This window comes from Triturus cristatus, chromosome 3_2 (genome assembly GCF_964204655.1).
Source record: "Triturus cristatus chromosome 3_2, aTriCri1.1, whole genome shotgun sequence".
NCBI classification, from domain to species: Eukaryota; Metazoa; Chordata; class Amphibia; order Caudata; family Salamandridae; genus Triturus; species Triturus cristatus.
Window position 1 is genome coordinate 335,367,958 of NC_140584.1, and position 12,273 is coordinate 335,380,230.

At 42.0% G+C, this 12,273-nt stretch overlaps 1 protein-coding gene across 2 annotated transcripts in view; it reads right to left on the bottom strand.

Moving 5' to 3' along the window:
• The window catches only part of MACO1 (macoilin 1), a 282,509-nt gene that overhangs the window by 243,270 nt on the left and 26,966 nt on the right, over positions 1-12,273 (bottom strand). For both annotated transcript variants that reach the window (XM_085647812.1, XM_085647813.1), the window contains exon 3: positions 9,605-9,731. In XM_085647812.1, coding sequence (XP_085503938.1) covers positions 9,605-9,731 — 127 coding nt within the window. The remainder of the gene's footprint in view (positions 1-9,604; positions 9,732-12,273) is intronic.

Sequence of the window (12,273 nt, forward strand, 5' to 3'; positions counted from 1 at the left end):
CATTTGTCAGACGTGATGCTGTGCTACTCCTGGAGGGAAGAGGCAGGCTGTGCCTTCACATAGGGGTTGTGTACCACTAAGGAAGCAGTAAAGAGGTTTCGAGATTGTCGCCGTTGTTACTAAGAACTATGCTGTACCAGATGGCCTAGATGAGGTCCGTTGAGGCCACAATCCAGATCTCAAAAGACCTGCTGCACGAGCCACGTAGCTTGGCAATCTTGATATGCCAAGTCTCTGGCATATCCTTGAAAAGGGTGGAACTGTAGGGGAGATTGCCGAACAGGTGTCAAAAGACCCAAGGAGCTTGCTGTGGCTTAGCTCTCCTTAAACTGCTCCAAGATCGAGTCTGCTTTTTCAGGAGCCATCAAAAGGCTTGTCCACTAAGGATGCCTGGATGCCCCCAGAGAAACCAGTGGACCATATCCATGCTTGGTGCCAAAGTATCAACTGTCCAAATAGCCTACCCTAAACAATCAGTGAAGTCTATGCATGATCGGATGACAAACTTGGCAGCATCCTGGCTATTTTAAATGCTTCGGACCAAGGAAGCCTGCAAGTCTGCTGGGACTGCACAAGCAACTATAACGTGCACCCCCACCATGAAAATAGTTGCTATCAAGGTTATAATTTCAGATGTTGCAGTGAGGTTATCAATGATGTCACAGAGCATGTCATGAGCGATAGAATATGGGAGTTAATGATCAGTGCATGGCGAGGGTGCACCTTATAGTTACTTCACATAACTAACTAGTGAATTTTAGTTGTTTTGTTAGTTTAAAATGATACATTTTAACTATCATTTTCACCTAACTGTAACAACACTTTAACCTTTGTTTTTTTCATTGAATCTACAGGTTTGTCGTAAAGCGGCCTTGGGTTGGATGCAGGGCCTGGCCTTCGTCCAACCTCCTGCAGGCGTCCAACACAAGCACAAGCAGCGCACAGCCTTTGGCTGTGCTCTGCGAGGAGTTGTGTGCAGACCCCGGCTGCACCCAGCCGCACGTGGGTCCCAGCGTATTATTCTTTTTTCCCCCATTTTTTTTTTGCAATGTCTTATGGGTGTCGTAGTCCCACTCGCGACACCCCCACTTTTGTACATATTTTTGGTAAAGTTAGGGGCAGTGGGGGGGGAGCCCCAAGCCCCTGTCGGCTCCCCCGCCACCACCCTTTGTAGGCAAAAGAGAAAGCCAACAATGAACTTCTGCCATGGGTGCCAAGGTGCCCATCCACATTTTTATATATTTTTGGTGTAGTTGGGGGCTGCAGGGGTAGCCTCAAGATACTAGCCCCAAGGCTGCCGCGACGCCTACTGGCTCCACAGCCAGCTTAATTTCTTTGCTCTCACCCAGGGGGAGCAGCTCTTTTCTTCAAGGCTGTGTTTTCTGCCTGAGAGAGTGCGGGCATGGAATGTCCGCACTTTACTGAGCAGGAAACAGCAGTGTCTCTGGGGATGGGGTCTGATGCCACCTTCCCCAACAACAAAAAAAGATGAAAAAAACAAAACACTGTGGCCCCAGGGTCCAGCATGACTCGCGGTAGGGGGGGGGGGGGGGGGGGTAGAGGGGAATGATGATCCTTTGCTAGGATTTTATTAACTGTATTTGTGAAAATCATGACAGAAAAAAGTTTTCTATTGCAGGAGGTTATGAAAGGTGCACCAGAAGTTAAAATGAAAGTCAATTATCTTCAAAATCCTTTGAAATTCACCAGTCTTAGTTTAGTGAGCTAACTAGAACTACCACCATGACCATGCACTCCTTATGACCTCAAACCTTCATCAAATACAAGCAGTGCATGGTGGAGGAGCAAGTTATAACTAGCTCAGTGAAATACAACTAGTGAATATCAGAATTTTTTTTAAACATTAGTTTTTACCATATTTCAACACCCAACTTTAACGTCACTTTCAAAACAATTTCAGCAACTATACATACACATGCCTTATAGTCAATGCGAAAGCTACCTATAAAAAATGGTTAATGCAAAAACCATCTACCTTCCAATAGTAGATTCTGTTGTGAATGTAACCACATTCAACCCACAGAGAGGACATCTAGGAAGAGACTACATCAAGGTGGAACTTCATTCTGAGGTTTGTCCTCAGTAGCAGTGGAATGCAGGTAAGTAAAGAATATTGTGTTCCTGAAATCCATGTATGATAGGACTGGAAATAATAGAAGGGGTGCCCAGGACACTCTTCTGCTATGATAGATAATTAAAGGGTCAGAGAAACAAAGACTAAACCTTAAGATACACCTAAAACTGAAGAGATAGCCCCTAAGATATCAAGTTGTCAAAACGTACTCAGGAGTCAAGTCATTATAAGAATGCAGGAATGGCAACCAAAAAAAAGAAATATGGTTTTGGCCACAATGGTCAGAGAAAAAACAAAGGATGAAAATGGTACCAGACAACGGGCTACACATTCCATTACTCCTTCACAAAATGCTTGTACATGAATCAAATTCCTGTCCACACCATCTGGTAGAAGTCGGTGTGCAGCTGCCTGAAGGAGAAGCATGCAACAAGCTCGACTGGTAATAGTTCACACTGTGGTTTTTTGTGCCCAGCTAGTGAACCATTTAGTCTTGCCGCAGAGCAGTCACAGGGGCAACTGGTGGGTAATGAATGAATTCTAGACATAAGAGCATGTTTGAGCCTCATCCACACCTTTCAGATACAAGATGGGAGAACAAGGTTCAATACGATTGAAAAACTGCTTCCTGAGAGGTACAAACTGCATTTAGTTTCTGTTGTAAGCACCTGTATATTACTACATATATATTTTAATGACTTCAGCGTACCACAAACATCTATTTAAATTTTAGGACCTGAAAGAACAACTTTTTACAGGAGTACTAATACTGCGATATTCAGTTGAGGTCAAAAGGAATGAGCAGGCCTAGTGCTAAGCAAAGAAATTCAATCAAAATTATATGCACACAACTACACACTGCATCCTCTTTGGGTTGTAACAGATGAAGTTTTTTTTTTTTTCTTTTTTTTTTAAAGTAGAATATCTGTTAAACGTAGCAGCATTAGCCTCAAAAGGCAGCCAGTGTACAACTTAGACCCTACAAGAAGGTGACAGTGAGATTGAAAGGGTTACAAATGTTCACCTTTACCCTGTACTCCTATGGTAGTTGTACAATATAGCTGAAAGGTTATCAAATGGGTAGGTATTTTTCATAATTTATTGTGCTCTTGCGTAACTCAAGAATTTAGAAGAGATTAACATTGTTTGATTGAACCCAGAAATGGTCCACATGAGCAAATAAAGTACTGATAAAATTAGACCATAAATTACAATGTTCAGAAGTATGCACTTAAATTGTTGGTTTGGAATGGTGAATTTTTTAAAAATATACTGGCCACCCCCTTTGTACTCGGTCGTGGCACCAGACAGGGCTGCCCCCTCTCTCCCCTGCTATTTGCTCTGGCCCTCGAACCCCTCGCAGCGTGGATATGCAACGACGTGGTCATTCGCGGACTACAATGGGCACCGGGATGGGAGGACCGTATTTCCTTGTACGCAGACGATGTCCTCCTCTACCTCGCCTCCCCCATGAGATCCCTTATTGTACTGTTTGACATTCTAGACATCTTTGGACGATACTCCGGGTTCCGGATCAATTGGCAGAAGTCTCTCATATATGTTCTAAGTGGGGACTCCCCGCAATTGCCTCGAAATTGCCCGATATCGGTGGCCACAGTCGGGTTCACATACTTAGGCATATTTATCTCCCTGGATCCGGCACTCCGATATTCACGCAACTTGGCCCCACACTTGCAACGCCTTAAAAGCGACATTATACACTGGAAAACACTCCCTATCTCCTTGTTGGGCAAGGCTGCACTATTCAAAATGATGTCCTTATCACGCTTTCTCTATGCACTTCAAAACGCCGCGGACCCTGTGCCCAATTCGTATTTTGGGGAGATAGAGGGCCTACAGAGGAACCTCCTCTGGGGTGGACAGCCACGTATAGCCTTAACAAAGCTCACGCTCGGGTGGTATGACTGTGGAATTGGACTGCCGGACGTTAAAAAATATTATTGGGCAGCTCATCTCATAGCCATTAATCATGGCACCTATGGCCCCCCTGATGCCCCGGGATTCCGTATGGACCGCTGGCTCCTTCCCGGCGGGGTGTACGGCCGAGCACTATACTCCGTACCTGGCAAGTTCCCGCTGACGGGGCCCACCAAGCACACGGTTAAGGTATGGCGCGCTGCGACACAATCGCTGGGCTGGGCTAATAGACTAACACTAGCTACCCCGCTTTGGGACTCGCAAAAGTTAGGATACCTGGGCAACTCAAAAGGGTTTGACAAGTGGGACCTTATCGGTATTTCCACTATCGGAGATCTTTGGGCTGCGGAGGGAGTAAAGCCATTTAGCACACTCCAGACTCAATACTCACTGGCTGACTCAGAGTTGTTCAGATACCTTCAGGTCCGACACGCACTTCAGGCCGCACTGCCAAGGGGCGCCTCCTTACCAGATAGCTCCCCGCTGGAGGACAGACTCCTTGACGGGCATCTGCCTGAGCCTGCCATATCCCTGACGTACAGGAAACTAATTAATAACATGCATGATCCCCTGACCCTACTGCGGGAGAAATGGACTGAGGACGGAATAGAATTGGATGACGAAGGATGGCAGACAGCGATCTCGTCCCCCAAAACAGTAGCAATTTCGGCCCGGCTCCGCCTGGTGCAACTAAAAATCTTGCACAGAATATATATAACGGGGCCTCAATTGGTACACATGGGGGGACATACGGATGGATCTTGTAGACGGGGGTGTTCCCAGCCAGGTATTTTCATACACATCATATGGCATTGCAGGCTAATTTAGGAGTACTGGCACAAGATACACTCCATCATGAGTGAAACCCTAGAGATTGAAATCCGGCCGGAAGCTCCTAGATGCCTCCTAAATATCTGGGAACCCACAGACCTCAATGCCTACGCCATACACTGGGTGACACTTGCCTGCATGATTGCCAAGAGGAACATTGCGCAACACTGGGGGGCGTCACAGGCACCTACAATAACAGACTGGAAAAAGGACCTCGATTGGTGCATGCAACGAGAAAAATCTGTGTACATTGCGAGGGGGTTGCCCCCGAAAATGGTCCAAGATTTGGACCCCCTGGAACTTATATAGAGGTGAAATATGTACCGCCCCCAGATTTCACGATGTAGAGGCCTCCCCTTCCCCGTAATTCCAACTGTACCATCATTTTATGCATTGCTGAATCCTTGCGCTTGCAATTACCTATGCGGTGTTACTATGAAACTATGCCTTGAAGTCGATGTTTTTCTAATAAAAAGTTATTAAAATATATATATATATATATATATATATATATATATATATATATATATATATATATTCAGTGAAAAAACCATAGGTTTCACACATGTTATAGTTAGCTAGACATTTTACTGATAAAAAAACCAATGAAATTCCCCCGTTATAGTTAGTGCAGGCAACTATAACTCACGCAACCGCAATCCTCTGCTGATGCTAATACTGTATTTAGACAATTATTTGCCCATGTCTTCTTCCATTAAATTTTAGCTATACATATATTACAAATATTTTTTTTTCATAAAGACACATATGTCATCAGCAGAGGATTGCGGTCGCGTGAGTTATAGTTGCCTGCACTAACTATAACGGGGGAATTTCATTGGTTTTTTAATCAGTAAAATGTCCAGCTAACTATAACATTAGTGAAACCTATGGTTTTTTCACTGAATTTGCAAGGTTTTTTAAATGCTAATTCCTAACTATAACGTGTGTGAAACCTATGGTTTTTTCAGTGAATTTGTACGGTTTTTTAAATGCTAAGTTACTTTACGCCATTCGTGGCGTGCGCGCCCACTTAACGCAGTTCGTTCCGTGCGCGCACGGTGCGCTTCGCGCATCGTGCGCGCACAGTGAGCACGCGGTGCGCTTTGCGCACTGCGCGCCCACTTTACGCAGGTAGTGCCGTGGATGGGCCATGTACGCACGATTCGCTTCGCGCACCGTGCGCACATGGAGGACATATTATGCGCTTTGTTGTGAAAGGTAATCTTTTAAATTCCTGCAAGGATGTTTATATACAATGCGCAAATGGTGCACTGCGGGCACCATTTGCACACGGGGTGGGTAGAGTGTGGATAATTTTTTTTTTTAAACATTTTTTTACCGTACGCGTAATCGGCGATTTTTCGTAAAAAAATTAAAAATGATTTTTTGGCCTTGGGGGTTCTTTGGGGACACATTCATCAAGGCTAGGTGGTTAGGAGCTGTCGAAACAGTCCCTTTACATGTTTTTTCCCTTTGTTTTTCCTCCCCCCCCCTCAGAGTGCGAGAGAGAAAATGGCGGTCGCCGCTTCCTGGTTTCGAACGATTCGAATGTTTACTAAGATCTAACAGCCAATCAGAATCGCGCTCGCGCACGGCACCGTACGGTAAGCGCACGGAGCGCGCTTACAGATATATATATTGATTTAAATGCTATTTTCTCAGGAACTACTGAACAGATTTACACCAGACCTACAAAAGGCACTTCCTTGACCTGAGGACTACCTCTCTGCCAAATTTCAAGTAACTCTGTTCAGCCGTTCGGGCTGTAGCTGTGTCTAAAGGTCCTATGGAAAAATGCATGGGAAAAACGCGTTTTGGGACCCCCCTTTTATCTCAGCCCCCGCTTGACGAATCCCCCCGAGACTTTCAGGGTAGGAGCGGAGCGTAGCGCCCCACCTATTTTGAAAATTTCGCGAGGATTCGTCGACCGGCGCCAAAGTTATTCCAAATAGAATGTTGCGGATTTCCTATGGAAACAGGGTCCTAACTATAACTATCTACTGGCGACCGCCAGTAGAAAATAAATATAATATAATATAAATATATATATATATATATATATATATATATATATATATATATATATATATATACTGGCCAAACAAGAAATACATACAGCATTGGTTTTAGCATTATTCTTACTCCATTTTAATTGGACAAACATTAAGATGAAATTTGCATCCAAATCTATCTTGCTATGTTATGTTAAAGGTAATTTATTGAGCGGACGTTCACCAGATGGTTTCTTGGCGTTGGGGGGAGGATGGCTGCGGTTGCAAAATAGTAAGTGAGTCTCAGTTGTAAGCCTGGGAAAATAGCCAGGTCTTAAATAGTTTTCTGAACTCCATGTAGGAGTCAGTGGTGCGCAAATGAAAAGGGAGAGCGTTCCAAATCTGAGGGGCCAAGGTCGTGTATCTAAGACCTCCATGTTTTTTACGTTTGAAGGTATGAGGGACCAACAAATTCTTGTTTGAGGAACGTAGGTCGCATGAAAGGATGTACCGATGTATGTTTGAGGCGATGATGGCGGGGCCATGTCCTGAAAGGGTCTTAAAGATGGTACAGCCTAACTTGAATAGGCAGCGTTGAGGTGGAGGAAGCCAATGGAGGCTTTTCAGCAATGTTCTCACATGACAATGTTTAGGCTGACCGAAGATAAGTCTTGCTGCCCGATTCTGGACCAGTTGCAGCCGGTGTACCGGTATACCAGAATACAAGGAATTTGCGTAATCGATACGCGAAATGACCATGGCGAGAACCACTTGGGTCAGTGCTGCTGTGGAAAGGAATCTGCTGATTTTCCGAATTCTTCGGAGATGGAAAAAGCACACAGAAACCACTGAACTGATCTGGGCCTTCATGGTTAGATCATTACTGATTACAATTCCCAATCTTTTTACCGAGCTGGCTGGGAGTGGAGGGCTCCCTAATAATGGTGGCCTGAAGTTGGAATTCCACAGATTAGCCGGACCACCAGTAAGGATCAGCTCAGTTTTGTCTGGATTTACCTTAAGTTGATTGGCATTCATCCAATCACTAATGAAGTTCATAGTGGATTGGAAGCTGGACACAGATGATGCGGAGGAGTCAATGTTAAATACCAGCTGAAGATCGTCTTGCGTTTTCTATAATTTACAGTGAAAGTCAATGATCTAAAAAAGGTTTTTACACTGGCGATCAATCGATCTGACATGGAAAATGAATACAAATGCAGGTATGTCAGTTAATGAATAGGTTGCGACAAAAATGGGTTAGCTACAATTTCTGAACTTATCAGAGGGAATTAATGGAAACTAATTGTAACAAAAATACCTGTATTCGATGATTAAAAAAATTACATTTAAAGAAAATGATAATTGTTAAGCATTGCTCATTTTATCAACATTTACTGACATTGGAGGGCCACAGAAATATGAATTAGGTTATGTCTATAGAGCACTATTAGAGGAAGGGTGCAAACATCCTAGGAGCGCCACTAGCGTCAGACGGTATTATGGTCAGAGGTATTACTTGCCCCATAAAAGATAGATTTACAAAATTATGAAAATACACAGGAGCATTTCACACAGGGTAAAGTCATCTAAAGATCTTAAGAAAAGAGAAGAACTGGCCAGCGTTCCTTATGGGACAGCATTAGGGTTATGCACTGTGATCATCACTGTGTGATGTATGCCACAATATTAACCCATAAACATTCGTACTATAAAATATCCGCCAATCCATGTTAACTTGAAAGTAGCTTAGAGCAAGGAAATACACTACTACACATACCAAAGAGTCGACCCACCTAGTGTACATAAAAACCTTGACTTCAGCCTCTTCAAATTAAGTTATAAGTAACTTCTACAGTTATTTGTTTTACAATAATCGGTTTCTACCCCTCCTTTCAAAACACGGTGAGTAGCTGGAGTGTGCTACTCGGGCGAGCAGGTGCCCACATATGGCTCAAATAACATCAGCTTTTTATCATATCACTAGAACTTTTACTGTACCCTAATAACTCTTAAGAGTTGTTAAATTAGGCAGAACCTCAAGTATATGTAGGTGTCTTTAGAATATAAATAGAGGCACTACAGGTTAAGTGCAATTGCTTTCTACACAGGGTTGCAGTTCCACTCATCAGGCATTTCAATGTCATCAGGATTAAACATAAGGCTTCAGGATTGTTTGTCACCATCTGCTTTCATTGCTTTGGACACCACTTTGAATTGCTATAGGACATGCTTAACAATTTGATATTTTGATCTACCAAGAACATTCTTTTTCCTTTTATTTCAGTATATTACTTGGATCAATTTTCAGCCTGCATCTTGGTATTTGCCCTTTCAAACAAAGATTAGAACTTGGTTACCATTCTTATACCATTTTAGATTCCTTGAGCTAAACTTTTTGCTTTTTACCACGTGTGCGCTATGCATTTTCAGGGAATTGTTTCTTGCGGGTAGAGTTTCCTCATCTAGGTTAAACCAGTATACACCTCTTTCTTAATGGTTAATATTTTTAAAATGCCTGTGGTATATAATAAATATAGATATTGAACAGTGTCACCGTTTTGCACCTGTGTGATGATAAATCACATCCACAGCACACCCATTTCGAAGCTTCTAGAAGATTATTCATATATTAAGCTTAACCCTGTTTGAACAGCGAGCCAGCTTTACTATGGAATACCCAACATCCCATTCACTACATTACAGCTCAGTCAAAATATTTTAAAAGACAAACATCTGTACTCACCTGTATGCCATACGTACTGTACCCACACATAAGTGCTTGCGGCAAAAAATAGCCATTGTACGGGTATGAACAGTAGACATATTATGTCCGATGTAAATGCTACACACACAAAAAATACTGAAAATGCCTGGAAAAAAAACAAGACAAATATAAATTAGGACACAATATTTCATAATATTGCATATAGCAAGTACTTTGATAAACATAACAAATACAGGTGTCATAATGTTCTTACTGTTTTCGTTCATTACATGTACCCATGTGATAATATTTATTTATGAATTGCTGTTCACGGACCCAAACCTACTTGTTGGGAGACAAAGCTAAATCATATTGTCCAACACTCTAGGCTGCCACTGTAGTGGGAGCCAATTTTATTTACAAAAAAGGACCTTTGGCACAGATAGTCTTTGAGCCAATGGCGCGCATTACCTATGACTGTCAGAGGAAACAGACTGATGCATGGCAAGAAAATCATGTGTTAGCGATATCTGCAAGTGGAATGTGAGCTGTATTTGACAATGTCCTTATGTTTGGAATTAGTAGGAAATGGAATAGGAGGTATTAAAGATGCCCTGTCTAGTACCATTTAATCATCTCAATTAGCAAGAGACGTCATGCATTTTATTGCCCTTATGTCTATTTTCAGTAACTAGAAAAGCACAATCAAATCGTGATAAATCAGTATATGGTAAGCTATTGTGTTGTGAATTAATGCTACAATGAAGTGGCAAATAAAGAAAACGCTAGATAGCCTTTCCAGAAAAAAATATCTATATAGTGTTTTAAAGTTAAAATGCAACTTTGCAAAGGCAAGGTAGAAAGCAGACAGACTCTGCAGAACCAGAGGGAACAAACCTGTTCACCTTGTGAATAAAATGCAAGAATAGAAGGGACACTAGAAAGCAGAAGGGGCAAAGGGAACCAAGAACAATCAGGTTTGGTCAGTGACTACAGTCTTTTAAACGTCAGCAGAACATACTACAAATGAATGCAACAAAAAGGGAGTACAGACAGGTTCTATTGCATAGTGATAAATAAAATAATTGAGTTTCATCCAAGAATTTATTTTCTAAAATTCCGCTGATCTGAAATTGGTGGCACCTAAACGTTTGGATTGGTAGTTACAGTTTTTAGCTTAGGAGGGCTTGCCTTCTATGGAGAAAAGCTTGTCTTGGCTGTTTTCAACCAAAGTATGCTTTTGAATATGGTACTGAAAGGAGCTTAACTGACTATTTTTCAATGCAGACAGTCAGAAGGTATTTAAACAAAAAAATAATAAACTTTTTTAAAATCCTGTACATCCTTCGATTTGGTATGGTTCTCGATTGCACTAATTCCTTGATTCAAACATTGTCCCAAATTCCTCGTTATTACTCAGCACTGTGTAATAAAATGGCACAAGTTAGTTCGGGGAATCCACTGTTTTAACAGAATTGATTTCAACGCTTGTTTTGTCCAGTTTGGGCAAGGGAGAAACAGTCTTACCAACAGTCTTGCAAAAAATATCCCCACAGAGCTTAACCATTCTTGATAGCTGCGTTGTTCTCAGATGCAGACCCGGTCACCAATGCAGGCCATCACAATCCCAACAATCAAGCAATACTAACTTAGCCTTGGACAAATGCATCATCTTTTAAAATGTCTACCTAATTCATAGCATCCAGCACTGTATCCACAAAAATTGCAGTGTCTTATGGAGGAACTGCTCAATTCTGTTTGTTCTGAGCTGCAAAGATTTTTTAATGAGCTAAGACTCATAAATGCCTTTACTGGAAAAAAAAACTAAATGTGAACTGAGCTTTCTACAGTGGTCTCTCTTGGTTATGCAATTGGCTTCTACCAGACCTTGGGCAAGAATCAGGCCAAATGTATTTTAGACGAAAGATGAAACTATGTTCTTCAAAAACATATGTGCTGTAATCATATGCGTGCATTTCATCTGAATGTTTTTGTTTGCACAAGGAAACTGCACACTCCATTGAGCATGTTTATATTTGTATACCTATGCCCAGCCTCAAAGAGAAATTGGAGCACCTACGGAATATACTTGCTGAATTAAACTAAGATCCCCATAAGATGAAAAGAAATTTACAGGAATTCCAAGTCATTTGCACCTCTAAATAACCATTGCAACATTAGACAGAAACATCATGATGTACCCAAGGAATATATCCAAAAGCTCTGGGTGATTTGAAAAATCACATACCTATAAGTCTTGCATTGAAATTCATCCACTGTTTTCCAGGAGAAACAAGGATTGAATTAAAGGTCGTATGCATTAACACAGAGCTGCCTCAGGAAAGAGACTCTACACATCAAACAGCATCAGCTCACTACAAAAAACTTTAGATTCTATGTGCATCAATCTACAGCAATGCAGTAAGATGAATAAGATAATCACATGATGTACCCTCTACACACAAGACTTCTAATTGTGGAACATGGGTCTGACAAGAGCTTCCAACCAAGATACCTTAAGTACACAAAACAACTGATAGTGGTAGGTATGAGCACACCAGAACAAGACTGTCAACTCTGTCACAGCTATTGACCCATCATCTATTCATTCTCACTCCTGGTCTCAAAAAGGCTCTCACTAAGGCCCACTAATCAGTCCTTCAGTAAAGGAGGAAAATTCTTATCCTCCACAAGGACTTTCCTACCCA